General features: G+C 40.6%; 3 protein-coding genes across 4 annotated transcripts; 2 read left to right on the forward strand and 1 right to left on the reverse strand.

The window, feature by feature from the left end:
- The first annotated feature begins 109 nt into the window (after window positions 1–109).
- Window positions 110–7691, forward strand: LOC137136382 (WD repeat-containing protein 5-like). Its single transcript, XM_067521685.1, has 13 exons — window positions 110–470; window positions 1558–1666; window positions 3020–3093; window positions 3183–3272; window positions 4514–4603; window positions 4682–4765; window positions 4919–4974; window positions 5144–5190; window positions 5285–5360; window positions 5671–5704; window positions 5783–5857; window positions 6061–6148; window positions 6364–7691. The coding sequence occupies exons 1-13, from the start codon at window positions 396–398 to the stop codon at window positions 6462–6464; spliced, it is 999 nt and encodes a 332-aa protein (XP_067377786.1). The 5' UTR covers window positions 110–395; the 3' UTR covers window positions 6465–7691.
- Window positions 7692–7722: 31 nt separating this feature from the next.
- LOC137136383 (inactive phospholipid phosphatase 7-like) lies at window positions 7723–13497 on the reverse strand. Its single transcript, XM_067521686.1, has 4 exons — window positions 13161–13497; window positions 10712–11034; window positions 9626–9807; window positions 7723–8902 (listed from the first exon to the last, which is right to left on the reverse strand). The coding sequence occupies exons 1-4, from the start codon at window positions 13346–13348 to the stop codon at window positions 8696–8698; spliced, it is 900 nt and encodes a 299-aa protein (XP_067377787.1). The 5' UTR covers window positions 13349–13497; the 3' UTR covers window positions 7723–8695.
- A 2079-nt stretch (window positions 13498–15576) lies between these two features.
- On the forward strand, window positions 15577–17499 carry LOC137136790 (putative uncharacterized protein BRD3OS). Of its 2 annotated transcripts, none has more exons than XM_067522490.1 (2): window positions 15577–15733; window positions 16166–17496. In XM_067522490.1, the coding sequence occupies exon 2, from the start codon at window positions 16277–16279 to the stop codon at window positions 16577–16579; it is 303 nt and encodes a 100-aa protein (XP_067378591.1). In that variant the 5' UTR covers window positions 15577–15733; window positions 16166–16276; the 3' UTR covers window positions 16580–17496. The 2 variants fall into 2 exon arrangements, with proteins under 2 accessions (XP_067378591.1, XP_067378592.1); XM_067522491.1 differs by lacking the exon at window positions 15577–15733 and adding an exon at window positions 15756–15897 and having other exon boundaries at window positions 16166–17499.
- Window positions 17500–17700: the final 201 nt, after the last annotated feature.

Here is a 17700-nt window from a genome sequence, read left to right on the forward strand (position 1 = left end):
ACGAATAAGGCACATATATATATATATATATATATATATATATATATATATATATATATATATATATATATATTTTGACCCTTTTCACTCGCCATATTACGTCTACATCTCTCACGCATGCGCAGTAGTAGCTACGTGTTCCCCACATTCTCGTTCTATAGCTACCTGAAGCTAACGGTCTGCTGTTCCAAAGGTCTAGTCCGGGACTGAGTCCGTACCAGTTGAGACTTGGTCCAGACCCGGTTCAGGTCGTTAGCTCAGTATCGGTTCTGACCTAGAATCTGCTCCAACTTCACTCCGGAGGCAACAGTTAGTGCGCTGTTAGCATCAGGTGCTAGCTTTAGCTCCAGAATCAAAACAAACAGAAGCTAGCAGAAGCTAGCAGCCAGGACAACATGGCGACAGAAGAGAAGAAATCAGAGACAGAAAATATCAAACAGCCTTCCTCGTCGTTAGGATCCAGCAGCAAGGTGAGTCAGTGGGACATGTAGTACATGCTTTAAAATGTACTTTATCACAGTCCGTTTGCAGTAAGAAAATGATTTCTCTGAGCTCCTGATAAAAACATGTATTTTAAAGATGGTGTAACATTTGTCCAAATGAGTTCCACATGTGTCCTATAAAGTTTCTAAATCAAGTTTAATTCATGTACAAATTTAAAGTCAGAACCACTTCACAAATGTGATTTTTGACTTTAATTATTCGACTCATTAATTTAGTGGCTTTAAATGCTGGTCACTGCTGATCATGTGTGTGCAGTATGTCAGAAGGTGGATGATAGCAATGCACTTTGTCTTTCCACATGCCACTCTTATTGAAGATGGTATCTTCCAGCTACCTATTGACTGAACACATGTGGGCCAGGTAATCAGTGGGTATTTGCAGGGTTAGTTGGAAAAAAAGATCCCCTGTAACACCTGAGACTAAAAAAGCAAATGCTTTAACGCTTTAAGGAGGAAGAAATGACAGTCAACCCATTTTACACATGTGCTGTGAAGTTTAAAAAAATTTTTTAAGGCGAGAAATCAGACAAAGAATCTAGGAACAAAGATCAGTGTCACTGCAGAGACCTGGTGTGAAACAGAACCAGCAGCAGGTAAAAAGGGAACTGATTTTAAACACTTTCTGTACTTACAGCGGATGCATCCATGATAATATGTCAGCATTTATTAGTTCAGTAGATTCTTGTTTAACAGTCCAACTCTGTAAATGTACTAAAGGTTCAGATACATAAAGCCCAGGAAAAGGTAACATAAAATAGAAATGCTTTAAGTGAAATACAAGTACAGTGGTAAAATGAGAATTATCTGTGTCTTTAAAAGTTTTCTTGGGTTAATTGTAGATTTTAAATGTGTAAATGGGTCTGATGTGATCTAATATGCTTAGTTATAGAGATAAAATCAATGTTAAAAGATCCAAGAAACAGACTGAATTCATTTCTGAGATCTACTTAACAAACATAATATATGCCAGTAGTAACTTTGTGTGTGTGTGTGTGTGTGTGTGTGTGTGTGTGTGTGTGTGTGTGTGTGTGTGTGTGTGTGCTCACACATTCAGTCTAACCCAGCTAAACCAAACTACACAGTGAAGTTCACATTGGCCGGACACACAAAGGCTGTTTCCTCTGTGAAGTTCAGCCCGAACGGGGAGTGGCTCGCCAGCTCTTGTGAGAAACACACACTGCACTGTAAACACAGACTCACCATTTTGTTTCCAGTTTTTTTTTTTTATGCTAAGTTTTGTTACTGTGGAAACACAGTAACTTTGCAGACATCATAGACCACCTCCACTTTTTGCTTTATATTTATTTCTAGGTCTCTTTTTTATGATATACCGAGAAGATAGTATTTCTATTTTTTTAGGTGACTGTTGTTTTCTTCAGTAATCTGCTGTTATATTAGATTAGAAAAAAGATCTTCCTCTCTCCCCCAACTCTGACTTTTGGATAGAAATCTGTAACAACACAAACTTAGAGCTTATACAGTACAAGACCATTCACAGAACCCACGTCACTCAAAGCAAAATGTTTAAAATGGGCTTTACCAACACAGATGCCTGCTCACAATGCACCTCAGGTAGCACAGATGATTACTTCCATGCCACTTGGGTCTGCAACCCAGTGAATTCTTTCTGGGTACCAGTGGCAGAGAGACTCTCTGCTATCCTGAGCTACAGAATCCCCACATCTCCATCCCTCTGTTTACTTGGGATTTACATCTCCCAAGTTAAATATAAAAACCCAGTCATCATTTCTCTAACAATCACCAAGAAATTTCTTTCTAAAACTGGAAATCTAAAAGCTCACTACATATCAGTCACTAGACAAATCTTCTCACAGAAAATATAGAGACCATAAACCATAAAGAAAACATCAGCTACAAACAAAAACAATACAGCAAACGTCAATGAAGCTTGGAACTCACTTCTTGAACATTTCAACTTAAACAAAATGCCTCGCACATCATAAAATATGTGTTTTTTTTTCTCTTTGTTCTGTTTTAGCTTATATCAGTTTTCTCATGTTATCATAAAATAATTATTACACAATATACAGTATATGCTTAGAACATGTTTATATCTTTAGTATGTATACTCCTACCCTGTACTTTCCTACACCCCATGTGTCGTTTCTTTTATGATTATACCCTTTCTGCTCATCCTCATTACCCCTCCTCAATCCTCCAACCCTGATGCACCTTCACAAGCAAACACACTGTATATACACTGTATATAGGTAACACATGTCTTGTCTTTTGATGTATCTCACACTGTTATGCCTTTATTTTTTGTACTGTAGGATTTGTACAGTTTTTCTTTGTGTTGAATAAAAAAAAATACAAACTCAGAGTTGATTGAACTCTGAGTTCCTCATCTTAGAGTTCAGGGTTAAGTTCAGAGTTTGGTAAACCTGCTTTCTGGTGTGGTCATTGTTTTCAACAGTAAGTCCGAGCCCACGGACGCATCAGTCACACTGAGTGTTGATGAATGATTAAGTCCTTGCTATGATGTTTCTGTTTAGCTGCTGATAAACTGATAAAGATTTGGGGAGCGTATGACGGAAAGTTTGAGAAATCCATCGTTGGACACAAACTGGTGAGACCCTTCAGTCCTAATCCTGGTCTGAACCCAGTATGGATTTAGACTGCTTCTGGTTCTGATCCTGTTTCTGTTTTTGTGTGTAGGGAATCTCTGACGTGTCCTGGTCTTCAGATTCCAACCTGCTGGTTTCTGCCTCTGATGACAAAACGCTAAAGATCTGGGACAACAACTCTGTAAGTCACAAACATCAGCATTAAATCATTTAAACAGAACCTTAACCACTTAATCTGCTTTTCCTGAGTTAATCCATTTTCTCCCCAGTCTTTAACTGCTGTTACAGTTCCTTGCAACCACAGCTCTTTGTTTCCTTAACCCTTTCATCACAGTGCCACATTAGTGGACAGTTAAACTCCATTAACAGCTTCAACAAAAAACATTTTTCTAAAAGGTCAAATCTGGTTAAGTTTGTAAAGTATCCAATGTCCCTTTTTGTGGACAAAAAGCAGCACTGTGGTGTTTGTTGGTGAAATGTGTGGTTACATGTTTTATGTTTGTTCAGAGCAGAGATTAAAAAAAAAAGTTGGTGGTTTTTATATTTTCTCATTTATATTTTTTAAAATGCTGGCTGCACAGAGGAGCACTTTCAACCAGAGACTGATCAGATATGTTCTCCACAGAATATCACAGGAGATCCTTTCTCCTGGTGGCCATTAAACTCACCCCAAATGCACAATTAGTATTGATTTTATTTCATTTATTTTTTTCTCCTTGCTGGGTTTTTTTTCTTACAGTCGTAAGAACAGTAGTTCTCTCAGTAGTTTGTATTTGTTTGGTGGATGTTCTCTTCCTTTCTTTCTACTTCACATGGAGAGCAGCTATAACAAGGCAACACAATTTCCCTATGGGATCAGTAAAGTTGTTGAATCCTGAATCTTTAATCTTGAAGTCATCACACTGACACTAAGACCAACAGGAAATTAGCAAGTCCAGGTTTAGCTTACTGTGTCTGTGCCATTGAGCTCCATTGTTGTTCAAGACAAACAGTGAAACACACATGCCGGACTGGCGATTTCTTAACAAGGAAAATGTGAGGTATTTCTGCAGTATTAGATAGAATAGATGACCAGGCATGAAGAGATCAAACCATGATGTGAGTTTGTTATTTCACAAAGGAGGACTGTAAAGTTTTCCTGACCTGCACATGGGAGATTTTTTTTAGAACCTTTGGTGGATGGAATTAAGCAATCTTGGACTTAGTCTTATGTAAAAGGAGAACGTTGCTTAACATCCAGTATTAATTTTACTCCATAAGGTTACTTAGAGCACCAGGGTCACCTGCTGTTATTGGTGAATACAGCAGTGTCATCTGCATAAAAGTGAAAGTTCAGTATTTACTTATATGAACTGCTGACACAAACACACTTTACAGAGTAAAAGCAGGATTATTTGTCTTACCATTTGTCTGTATTTGCAGGGGAAGTGTCTGAAGACTCTGAAAGGTCACAGTAACTACGTCTTCTGCTGTAACTTTAACCCTCAGTCCAACCTGGTGGTGTCTGGATCGGTATGTTGTTTATTATCTAAGTTTCTGTTGCATCCTGGTTGTGTATTATTTTAAACTTGTCTGTCTGTGTGTCTGTAGTTTGATGAGAGTGTCCGGATCTGGGATGTGAAAACAGGAAAATGTCTGAAGACGCTGCCGGCTCATTCTGATCCTGTTTCTGCTGTAAGTCCGGATCTCTGGTCATGGCTTTATTAGAAGAAAACATTCCCATACTAACATCTATTTTAGCATTTACACGATTAATTCGTTAAACGTGGGAAGGCCTCACAGCAGGACCAGGCTCCATACTGATCCTCACTGTCTGTGTGTTACTAGGTTCACTTCAACAGAGACGGCTCGCTCATTGTCTCCAGCAGCTATGACGGACTCTGGTACGTCTACAACAGGTTTTTTATATAGGCAAGGCAGACACCTGAACATGTCCTCTAGTTAACATTATGTAGTCTGCCTAAGATCCAGTACTGACAAACAATAAATATTGATATCGAAAATCCACCGTCCCACATCACTTTTCATTTTGTCCTGCTTGTCTGTCTGCAGTCGCATCTGGGACACAGCATCAGGACAGTGTTTGAAGACTTTGATTGGTGAGTAGAACCACTTAATATTACAGAAAGTGATATTGTAGGGTTTTCTGTAAACCTGAGATCAGTGATGAATAACCTGAGTCTCTCTCTCCAGATGACGACAATCCTCCAGTTTCTTTTGTCAAGTTTTCTCCCAATGGAAAATACATCCTGGCTGCCACTCTTGACAAGTCAGTATCACAACCAGACCAGTTCAAGCCTCAACTCTGATCTGAAGTTACTGACATCAGCTTTATGACCTCTTTGCTCACATGGGAGAAATCAGGGTCACCTTAACTTTTAGCTAGTGACATCCTAGCTTTACTCCTACATTACTTGATATCAAGCTAGCATCATGTGAACCTTAACAATTTTTCTTCAGCTTCATGTTTTCACTGACACTTGAAATTAAGTTAGCTGGGTTTTATGGGACGTAGTGATAACTTTGATTCACATGTTGTGGTGCATTTTATTAAGCTGACTCTGCTCCCTGGTTTACAGCACACTGAAGCTCTGGGACTACAGCAAAGGAAAGGTACTGTCGTTCTGTTCATGGGCCTGTCTCTGTGTTAGTCTGTCTTCAGTGTTAACTAAACTCTTCTCTTGTTTTCAGTGTTTGAAGACCTACACAGGCCATAAGAATGAGAAGTATTGTATCTTTGCCAACTTCTCTGTCACAGGAGGGAAGGTAAGAGTCTATGACAGACAAAAACCCAGGGCAAAGATGTGCACAGGTCACTGTGCTGTTGGTAAATCTACTTACTATAAGCTGACAGTAATAATTGACTTATAGTCAGAGGATCAGTTGCTGTCTTTGGCAGCTAGACAGGCAGGGGACACTGTAAGAGAGTTTAGTGAGGACTTCACCCTGAAAGTGTCTCTGTGTTTCAGTGGATCGTGTCAGGCTCTGAGGACAGCATGGTTTACATCTGGAACCTTCAGACAAAAGAGATTGTTCAGAAGCTACAAGGACACACAGGTACGACCTTTAACCTCCATGTGAGTCTTCTGGTCCCTGACTGTGTCTACAAGTGATAGACACCTGAGTGTCAGCTGATGTTGCAGACATCTCTGGTTTGAGATCTTGATTCTGGTCTCAGAGCCAACTGCTGGACATCTGTAATAACTTGTTGTTAACCGGAAGTAGTAGAGGAAGAAGTTGTAGTCCTCTCTAAGCTCATTGTCTCTCTGCAGACGTGGTGATCTCGACTGCCTGTCACCCAACAGAAAATATCATCGCTTCAGCTGCTCTGGAAAACGACAAAACTATCAAGCTGTGGAAGAGTGACTGTTAGACTGAAGGAGACCCACAGGTCCAGATCCTGAACTCAAGAATGCAGGTTTAGCTGACTCAGATTATTGCTGTAAATTCGAGCAATTTACTCCTGATGAATCAGATCAAGTTTGATATAAACGCACACACAGAGTTACACCAAGTCCCAGTGTGTCCGAGGTTCAAACCAAAACCACGTCAGTCTTTTCACACTGTAAAACTTTGAATCATGTTACAAAGACAGACTAAAATCACCTACAACCAGTGCATCTTAAATAACCCAGACCTTAAATATTTCTGGTCACATTTGATCCTTTAGAGCAGTGGTTCTCTTTCCAGGTCCTGAGAGCCGCTTTCGCGCTTGTTTTCCACCTGTCCCTGCACTACCCACTGCTGGCTGACTGAACACCTGATCAGGGTAACCAGCAGGGACAGCTGGAGAACGAGCAGGCCTGTTGTTCTCAGTGATGAGAATCGTTGCTTTAAAGCGATAACAGAGTAAATGTGGTGTTCATAGAAAAAAGCTTCTTTAAAACAGACGACGAGACAGAGTTTTAATTCAGTTTTATTTGCTTTTACTGTGGCTGTTTTCTTTTAATGCAAAACTCAGCACCTCCTTTCACATTAAAAGCCATTAATTAGTTCGGGAGACAAAATCATTCCCCTTCTCTGAAAGACTTATTGTACAAAAAAAAGGTCTTTGTGTTAATTATTTAAATAATTCTTGTTTGTGGATATAGTTTATTACTGTGTTTTATGCCAAAAAATAAAATTCCAAGCCTAAAGTTGGACTATTGTGGGGATGAAATCTGAATTATCATCCAGTTTTCTTTCTTTTGAGAAGGCAAACTCTGAGGTGCAGTTCAATCAAAAGTAAAACACATAAACAAACTTCATCTATGTTTTCATAATAATCAGATAATAATCAGAACATAAGGAAAAATGCTTTGGAGAGCATAAACAAATTAACATTATTTTGACATCATAAAAGTCTGTCCTCAAAACACATTTTACTAATGTCAGGGTTGAAAACAAAAGTTAATTTTTCAATTGCTAGGAAAGAGTTTTTGTTAACACTGGTTGTTGTGACTTGTCTCTGCTGCATTCACTGACTCTGAGTAACAAACTGTCACTTCTCTTAACCTTCTGCGGTTTCCACAAACATCCATCAGCTAGAAGAAATTGAACATTTTTGGAAAGATTCTTCAGTTTGTCAGTTATTTGTAAATAAAGATTTTTAATATTGAAATATTTGGATGTTTTTTAACTGTTTTATTGTGTGTGTGTGTGTGTGTGTGTGTGTGTGTGTGTAACATTAATGTGTTATTATGATATGAGTTTAACATGATTTAGAAACTAACCGGGGCTCCCAGTCAAATGTACTTAGAGAAAATGTTTTTACAGGAGTTTGTAAACTAGTGCTACTACTTTCCAGTACTGCTGAAGGTGCGGTTTAAATTAATGAAAACTTTCACGGTTTCTGCTCATCATGTTTTCTCTCATTAACAGTTTTTATCAACAATGTTTTTTTAAATGTTCTTATTTTCCACTTTAACCTTCTGTTTATGATTTTAGAGACTATACCAAAGCTCATCAGGTGAAGCCATGTTTGTAGGTTCTGTTGCCGAAAAGCTAGAAAATATTTATCAAAGTTAAACGTTTAATCCAGTTATAGTTTAAACCAGTTTTAGAAAACTGATAAGTGAGAACTGAGTCTGAGCAAACCACGATCTAAACCAGGTAAACGTGCTAATCTGAAAGTGTCTGGTACGAATCAAAACACAACCAGTCTAAACCAGGATCAAGTGGACTAAAGTGGTTTATAGCAGCTTTAAAACCGTCTAAACCAGTCCAAACAAGTGGTGTTCAGTTTGCTGTTTGAGGTCAAAGTCTGGGAGGGACCAGAACAAAGCAAGACTGGAACAGCTGGAGGACCACAAAATCCAGACAGACCAGTCCAATGTGGAGCAGAACAAGGTTATTTTGTCCAAATGGACTAGCAGTCTTACAGCAAAGCAATCTAACTCAGATCATACTGGTCCAAACTAGTTTGAAAAAGTGGTGTCCAAAAAGAGTCTAAACAGTTCAGTTTCACACTCCGCTGAACAAGTCTAAACTGGGCCAAACCAGGTTTAAACCAACATGCTGATGGAGAGGGGTTTAGGAAGTAAAATAATCCAGTAAGACCAATGCAAACTGGTCTACGGTAGTCTCCCTGCAACATGAACCAGTACAGAGCAGTCCAGACTAGGGCTAGACAAGTGGAGTCCAGCACAGTGTACCGATGGAGAGGATGGTCTGGCAGGTAGCAGAGTCCAGCCAAACTGATTCCACCAGATTGAAGTGAAGGAAGCCAAGAGCAAACCCACAGCCAACATCTGACAGGTGGTGTTTTCCCAGCAGCACCCGGGACATGCTCACCAGAAACGCCCACAGGTACAGCAGGATCCGCAGAGGCACCTGGAGGGAAACAAGACCTCATAACAAAGACCTTTTACTCTGTGAAGGAGCAAAACCTGAATGCACCAGGAATCAGCTGGGTTTGGTTTCCAGTTTTACTTTCTTTATCAAATTTTAGATCCACCAATTCTTAAAGTACTAAAATTAATGGTCTCTTCTAATGTTTTGGTCGCCTTATTTTTTGGTTAATGAGAACTTAATCTCCAAACACTAAAAAACGGAGCTGAAGCTCTAAAAAGAAAAAGTTGAATGTTTTTAAAGTTTCAAAACTTGGATCACATTCATAATGTTGAATAGACTGTAGTACTTTTTCAGATATTCACATTGTGTTCTTAAGTGTTTGAAGTCAATTTTTCACATTCATATTTATTCTAACATTTCAAATCAGAGTTTTCAATGTTTCAACCTGTGAGATTAATTTGACCTCACACCTTCAGATCCAGCTGCCAACTGTAATTAATGACAAGCCACTGAACCTGCACAGAAGGACAACAGGCCTCCTGCTGCCATGTGGGTTATTGTTTCACATCCAACTATTTATACAGCAGTTTTAAGACAAGGATTCAATGTGGAGTACCTGACTAACGGAAACATTCAGATTATCTTCATTCCTCTTGTGGTTGTCAATAACAACAGCTGGCAGCTGACTTTGGTCTGAGGACAGTAAAGGGCAGTCACACCCTGGACCACATTAACAACAGTAGTATTGATAAATCCACTGACCGCGAGCACCAGGTGATTCAGCAGAAATTTGGACACCATGATGGCTCGACTGGCGTGGGCTGCTGGGAAAGAATATGTATCCATGGCAATGTAGTCCAGGAAACCAGGTGGGAAGTCCCATGGTCCTCTGCGTTTGACCAGCTTCTGCATTCCTGCAACTGTCATCAGATCCAGGATCAGAGCTGCAGAGACAGAGACAGAGTCAGTGGGGACTAAACTGAAAGTGTCTCTAAGAGTCTTTTAGGTGACGGATCAGTCTGTGGAATCCGAGGTCAGATCAGGGTCAGTAGAGTTGTCTTTTGACACTCTACATACACATACAGTTACAACTACACCGTACATTGCTCTATGCTAATATAACATGTATAGTATAACAGAACGAGAGCGAGCTGCACCATTGGGACGGAGTTGGACTACATTCAGCAGGTAGCTGAGGTGAGGATGCTCAGGAAACTGAACTGTATGAGTAATGAGTCTCACCCACTGCACGACTTGGAGGTGTTTCTGCAAAGCAAATTCAGCCACAGACTTATTCCACCACAATGCTGGACTGAACGCAGCAGAAAGTCCTTCCAGCCATCGGCTATCAGACATTGTTTCTATCTTTTTATATCTCTTATGATGTCTGTTATGTCTAGTGGGCTGCTGTAATACAGTAAATTCCTGCAGAGGGTCAGTAAAGTATTATTTTATTCTTTAGATAGTCAGCTGGTGAACTCTTCTGTAACCCTTTCCAGACTGGTGAACATCCACAACTCTTCTTCTGAGCTCTTCAGAAATCTTCTGTTTTGGAGCCATGACACAGGTCTACAAACCTGTCGTCAAGAGCAGACTGTTGTCTTCTTTAAATGAGGCAGGAACTCCCAGACTCCCAGCTGATTGTCATCACATGGATTCAAAAACCTGACTCTGATCTCTTTTTTAGATCAACTGATAATCCAAGAGGTTCACGTACTTTTGTGAGATACATATTTTTTAGATTTGACCATTTTACAATAAATAAACGAGTACAGTTTTCGTTAGGTCTGATTTATGCAGAAATAAAAGGTTCATCGCCCTGCTACTCCTCCAACCTGTGGTTCTCACCCAGCAGCAGGTTGATGAGGACCTCCTGTCCAGCCAGGGTGTTGCTCCTCCACAGGCAGATAAGTGTCCCACAAAGCCAGGGGAGGGCATGTCCAGTAAGGGCCAGCAGGGTCACCATGGAGCGGAGTGGGGCCCCGGGGCCGTGGGGCCTCACGCACATGCCCATGCGCTTGGACAGGCTGATGTCGATGGCAAGCAGCGAGTTGATGGCGATGCCTCGAAACGACGGATTCAGCTGCATGCAGTCCTGCTCCGGCCAACGAGACGCCTCCTTCGCCCCCCCTTCTGCTGCTGAGCCCCCCTCTGAGGAGTCCCTGGACCCCCTGAGGACAGGAGACAAGAACAGACAGAAAAGTGTAGAGACAGTCTAGAATGTGGTTTCAGCAGGGTTTTAAGGCCAGTTTCTACTTTCTGCATCCAGGTACAGTTACTACCAGGTACTGTCACTGCACCAAAGGTTTGCACCATTAATGTCACCACTGCTGTTGTGAAGAGGTTTGGCTTTACTTGTTTTAACTACACGCTTACATGTGCATCATGGTGACCAGCAATCTGGAGTGGTCGTTAGGCATGTTGTCAGAAATTAACAATCCCACACTCCACCAGCAGGGTCATCTCAGCACTAGGAGAAGGAAGAGCCTCCTCTAAATCACAATAACAACGATGATGTTGTCACCGTTGTTTATCTGCCGGGATCTCAACATCAACATCAGCGTAGTTTTTGCATGAACCGCAGTGATTACATTTAGTCATTTACATTTAGTCATTTACATTTAGTCATTTAGCAGACGCTTTTATCCAAAGCGACTTACAAGTGAGGTACAAGGCAGCAAAAATCTAAGTCAAGGAGAAAACATCAAATCAAAGTCCTATCAGAAAAGTGTTCACAGTTCACGAGATACCAGTGCAAGAGAGCAGAAAGTTTTTTTTTTTTTTTTTTTTTTTATTAAAGATTTAAGTGCATAGGAAGATGCGGAAGAGTTCAGTTTTCATCAGTTTTTTGAATATTGGGAGAGAATCAGCTGAGCGTGCAGCGTTGGGTTGATTAGTCTGCCCCCTGGCGGAAAACCTTAAAATCCTCCAGATACGAAGAACACTATGTATTTGTGAACAATGATGCTGTCTTAGCAAACAGGAAGTATAACCCTGCGCTTTCAATACAACAAACAAAGGAGCTTTTCTTCTTCTTACTGTCCGCACTCATCAGACAGTGGAGGTTTTTATTTTGCTCATAGTTTTGTCCACATATGATTTTACAAAGTAAGGCCAAAACTTGCATAAACATGAGGACGCCTGCAGGACTGTGCACAGCCTGTTTTGTGGAGCCATGTTTTCTAAAGGACTAAAGAGCTGAGTAAATGTACTTAGTTCCCTTCGACCAGTGTTGAACCGCTAGTGTAGCTCACTGTCCATGACATACAACACTTCCTGTATGTTTCAAAATAAAAGCCTTACGGTAAGGTTTATGAAACATCTGTGCAGGAAGCTATGCTGTGAATAAAAACAGCGGAGGCAAGAAGGATCATGTGTGCGCTGTCCACCGGGGACAGTGAAAACAGGTGAGACTGAACCAAGCCAGAGGCTCAAATAGGCTAAAAAGCTTCAGCCAGTTCAGCACTGCCACATGATCTTTATGGACGCATTTTGTAAATAAATATAGAAATGCAGAGCTGAGGGCAGCACCAGGTCAGTGTTTCCTGTCTGAATCCTGACATGTCCTCATGTTTTTCATGCTCCTCAGACCACTTCCTGGACAGCTGCAGCAGCATGGTGGTGTCCACATACTTATGACTTTACAAAGGAAACAGTGGGGTCTAAACACCTGAGTCCAAAATCTGATTTAACCTGAAGGTGTGAGCACAGGCACATTTCTATCAGGTGAATGATGGTTTCAGGTTGTTCAACTGGAACAAACCTCTGAGTCAGATCTACCTGAACATGAGCTTCCTTCACTGACACTAATCAGCCTCAGTTTGATTTCTGACAGAGAAACAGTTCAGAACCTGAAAGATTTCTGCTTCACCTTAAATTCAGGTCATTGATCTGAATCATTAGAATCTGTGATTATTTTCAGCAGTGTAGTTAAATATCACTAACTTTCTACATAGTCTCAGAGGTTTGACATGTTTGCTGTATGAGTATCTGTTGTGGTCAAAAAACATGGTCTTGTCCTAAACACAGATGACACATCCTGCTGGTTTCCAATGATCAGGGTCATTGAAGTTTTTCTTTCAGCAGCAGGTCTCAGGCTAGTTGGAAACCTGTAACACAGAGTGGTCTGGTCCTAGTCCAGGATCTTGGTGCAGATAAACACTGGAAACTTTACAGAATTTATTTCACACAAAAACAAAAGTCTTGGTCAGTATTAGGATCAGTATTTAAGACCTGAACACTCTGGCTCAGGACCAGGACCAGAACTGTTAAGTGTCAATAGTTTTCAGAGTCTTACCGCAGTCCTGAGTCCTCCTGCTGACTGTGCTGTCTGAACACAGTTCTCCTCGGAGCGGTGCCCCCCCGCCCCTCCCCCACACCTGCTTGCTCCCTATTGCGGTGGGTCTGGTTCAGGGACAGAAACTCAGGCCGGTTCAGTACATTGTTCCGGTCCCTGGCCCGGCACCGTGCCTGGCTGCCGGGCATGACGGAGGACGGGACGGTGTAGAGGTGGAGGATGTGTAGCGACGGCGTGTGGGACTGTGGTGGATCAGTTCTGAGACTCAGAGGGACTCTGCTAAAAATAGAGCAGTTGGCCTTCTTCTTCTTCTGCTGTCAGCTGTTCAGAGCCATTGGAAAAACACTGAACACACACAGTGGGGGGTGGGGCTGGGGGGTGGGTGGGGGTTGGCTCTTTATTAAAACTAATTTCACAGTTTCAAAATACTGCAAGTCCTGTGTTTGGTAAGTATTCTCAGCAAATGGTACCTAGAGTATCACTGTAAAAGTACACACTACTTTATCTTCACGTTCACAGACTTATAGTATGGGGTTTACAGTGGTCTATTAGCGGAAAGGGAATACAGGAGTCATCATTAGTCTGTAATCAGTGGAAAAGATCATTGCATTTTCTTCAACTTTGAATTAGACTTTTACATGTACACAGGAAGCAGACAAACAAAATCAGTGGCTCATCGGGGAATTTCATGTTTTTTCTGTGACCTGTAGTTTCACAAACTACCTTCATGTCTTTACATATCTAAAATAACTTCATCATTTGAGATATTGGTACTTGTTGGCTAGGGGACACAGTAATGTCTATCACACTGTCTTTGTGCAGAGTGTAATTTAACGAAGCTGTATGTGTTGTCATTGTTAAAACTGCTACAGAATCAAGCAAGTAAAAAGAAATGTTTCCTCTGAAATGTTGTGCAGTAGAGGTATAAAGTAGCATCAAGTAAAATATAAGTACTGTCATTAAATGCAGTATGTGAGTAAATGTTATTTTCCAATCATGCCAAATTTCCTTGTGTTTCCTTGTGGGTCTCCACAAAACGTTGCTCACAATCACAACTGCTGCAGAAGAGATTAGCCACAAGATTAAAACCACATTAGGTTCTGACCTGTCGAGGTGTGGACTTGCATCTCTCTGAAGGTGCCCGTTCTGAAAGCTCTTTTCACTCCTGTAAAGTCTGAGGAGGTTGGGCTTCCATATTAAAGTGTCTGTAAAGAGGATTTGGGTGATAGGTGAGTATAATTCATTTCATGTGAAAATGCAAGAAACAGAAGTAAGATGGGGTGTGGATGTCAGACCTCCAGACTCATCAGTTGTGTTTTGGGTTTGGTTGTGTCTCTTTAAAGACTGCAGCTCTTTACTGGGTCAGAGTCTGTTGGTGGAGAAGCACAGTGTTCATATGGAATCTTATCCGCTCACTTTCTGCTTGCTGAAGTGGACCAGACTGGACTCGGTCCAGGCTAAATACAGAGCACACACTGAAACAATTTTATTATTTTAGCAAGTCATGGCACAGACCTACACCACAAATCTACTGATTTCACTTTTTAAAAATGATTTCCATTTATTTATGTAAATATTCTGTTTTTTTAATATGTGTTTGTTTTCAGTCGGTCCTCCTCTTCCTCAGCTTTTTAATAAACGTATTCTTTAGCAACTACAGCCCCCATAAGCCCATGTCCTGACACAAGTAACCAAGTCCTTTCATTCTAGTCTAATTTTGAGGCACTTGTAGGCTACTGTTTGTATTTTCACTTTACGTTACTCCATTTCAGGTATCAGACAACTTCAGTTACATTACAAATTGTTAAGATGGAAACTAATGAACTAACAAATGTGAAAAAAAATGGATGATAAATATTTTCTCCTTTTAAAGTTTAATTTCTCTGGTGTGTACATTTACATTTTTATTCCTACTAACAAAGAACTGAATGTCGATGTTTTTCACAGTAACTGGTTAGAAATCAGGCTTGCGAAGGGATTTTCTCCTTCAATATGTGAATTAAATAAGCTTGAGGTCTGAACATTTTAGAAACTTTATTTATAAGGCACATTGAACAAATCTGGACCAGACTTGTCCATTAATTCAACAGCATCATGTTTAACAGTGGTTTAAATACTTTGTTAATACTGTTTTTATCAGGAGCTCAGAGAAATTACTTAATGTAGTATTGGTACTTTTGGAGTTAAAGTACATTTTAGCGTATGGAATTGGTAGCTGAGTAGAAAGATTTAAAAAAGATAACGGGATAAGCCGAAAGGACAAAAAAAAAATACTCCCAGTAAAGTACATTTTAGACAAGTATTGTTACTTTTCCAGAGTAGTGAGTTTATGTAATTCTGCCTGTGCTTTAATATCTGTGGCGTTCAACATTTGCCTCATAGGAACTGTTGTCATTGCGTCATTTGTTCCTTCCCGGACTGGTATTTAGCGAACCCGTTGCTATTGGTTGCAGTGGCAACTTCACACGCTCCCCGCAACAAAATGCTAACGAGAAGAGCTGGTGCAACGTCACAGTTTCTTTTCTGACGCTTACAACGTTGAATTCCGCCGCTGTCGTGACGTCACCCGCGAGGTAAACTTTAGCTGTGTGTTTTTGTGAGGAGCTGACTGAGGTAACAGCAGAGACGAGCCTCCGCATTTTGGTTCAGCGGTTGTCAGGATTACCGTTTAGCTTAGCGGTGGCTTACAGCTGTTAGCTCCTGTGTGTGGGGGCAGAAAGTCTCCGGTAATTTAACGGTAAATAAACCTGCTCAATAACAATCAGAATTAAACCATCAGTTCAGTCTTAATTAATTAAGAAATAAACCCAAGTTTTGATTAAATCACTGGGAAGACACAGTTCAGCAGCACAGTGTTAAATCTTTAAACAATAAAAATGAAAAGTTTCTGTGATGATAATGTGGTGATCAGCCTTTAATCAAAAACCACTACTATCCAGGTTAGACCAGATAAAAAAAAAACACTCTGAACTCTTACCTGTTTTTTCCTTCCTTCCTTCCTTCAGCTGGACTCATCAGGTGAACATGACTGAGAGAGACCTGGACCTGGACCTAGGCCTGGGCCGGAATGTGTCCTTCTTTACCAAGCTGGTTTGTGGAGCGCTGACATCACCAGCATGTCGGACTGTGATACACCTGCTGTAGAAGAACCTACTCCTCCTGGTCCTGGCCGCCGTGGTCGTTCCACTCTGGCAGAGAAGGCTCTGTCGGACTCCTACGTTCGGCTCCGGTACCGGGACACGTCCCTGCTGATCTGGCAGCAGCAGCAGCAGGACCTGGAGGCGGCGCCCCCCTCTACCTACCTGAACCGCAGCCGGTCGGCTTGGTACAGCAGCTATGGGAACCAAGCTGTGCTGGTCCGGGACAAGAAGGGCGTGGAGGACCTGGAGGGACGTTCCAGGATCTGCAGTATTATGTAGACAGGACGATGAAACAAGGACCAGAACAGATTTTAAACTGTTCAGCACAAAGACTGAACTCATACATTTCGATCAATTTAAGCTGGATTCAGACTTCAGGGAGCTTAAATTTACATCTCTAATTTCCTCTGACGTTTACTGAAAACAACCAAATGTACTTCTTAATTGTTAGAAGTAACTGACGATATAACTTTTCTAAATCATTTATATAAAAAAAATTGCAGTTTCGTGTTTCAATATGCATATAAACATTTGACTTGAACTATAAATTGGACTCAAACTAAAAGATACAAAAGGATATTTTCCATTGTTCGCTTGATAATTAAACATTTAAAATATTCTAAAGGAAATTTTAATTTTGCTACAGATTGTGTCATTTTCTGTCCTGAAACTGTTTGGTCAGAACAGAAAACTGTCCAAAACTGATTAATGATTATAAAATAGTTTAATGTTTTTCCTTACTTCTTTTAATTATCTTCTTTTAGTAAAAGACCTGTGTGAGTATCAGGAAACAATTATTTAAAACCAGTTAGAAACTTTTGCCATTTTATGCTTACTGAGTTTCATTAGAATTCAGTTGGAAAATGTTTATTGAATACCCGACATCTACTAAAGCCCAAAAATTTGCACAGAATGTGACTTTTTCCCTTCAGAATCCCCTGAAGCCATAAGTGTATTAGAGAACGGCTATTTCTTTATGGCCACAGGCCATGTGACTGTAGAAAAGTTATCCGTGGAATTGCACAGTTCCTGGCAGGCCATCCTGAAGTTAGTGAAGCGAGTTCTGAGGTAATCCTGGTCCAGCGTTTCTGATGTGAACAGTGTTAATTTGGTTTTTAACTGAATTATAATAAATATTCTTTATTCCTGTGGGTGACTTGCAGTCAATTCTTAAGTCCTGAATCAAGTTCAGGATAAGACCAACTGGTTAAAGTTAAAAAAAAAAAGTCTGATTAAAAGAGCTAAACTTGTGTTTCACGTCCTTGACTGTCTGCTGTCCTGAAGAACTGCACCACTACCTGTGACGGACTGGCTGCCATCTGATAATGTTTAAAGTTTACAGAGTTTAAGTATTACAAATTAAGAAAACAGTGTGTTAACACTTTCATAATTCAAATCAC

Source organism: Channa argus, chromosome 11 (genome assembly GCF_033026475.1).
Source record: "Channa argus isolate prfri chromosome 11, Channa argus male v1.0, whole genome shotgun sequence".
Taxonomy (NCBI): domain Eukaryota; kingdom Metazoa; phylum Chordata; class Actinopteri; order Anabantiformes; family Channidae; genus Channa; species Channa argus.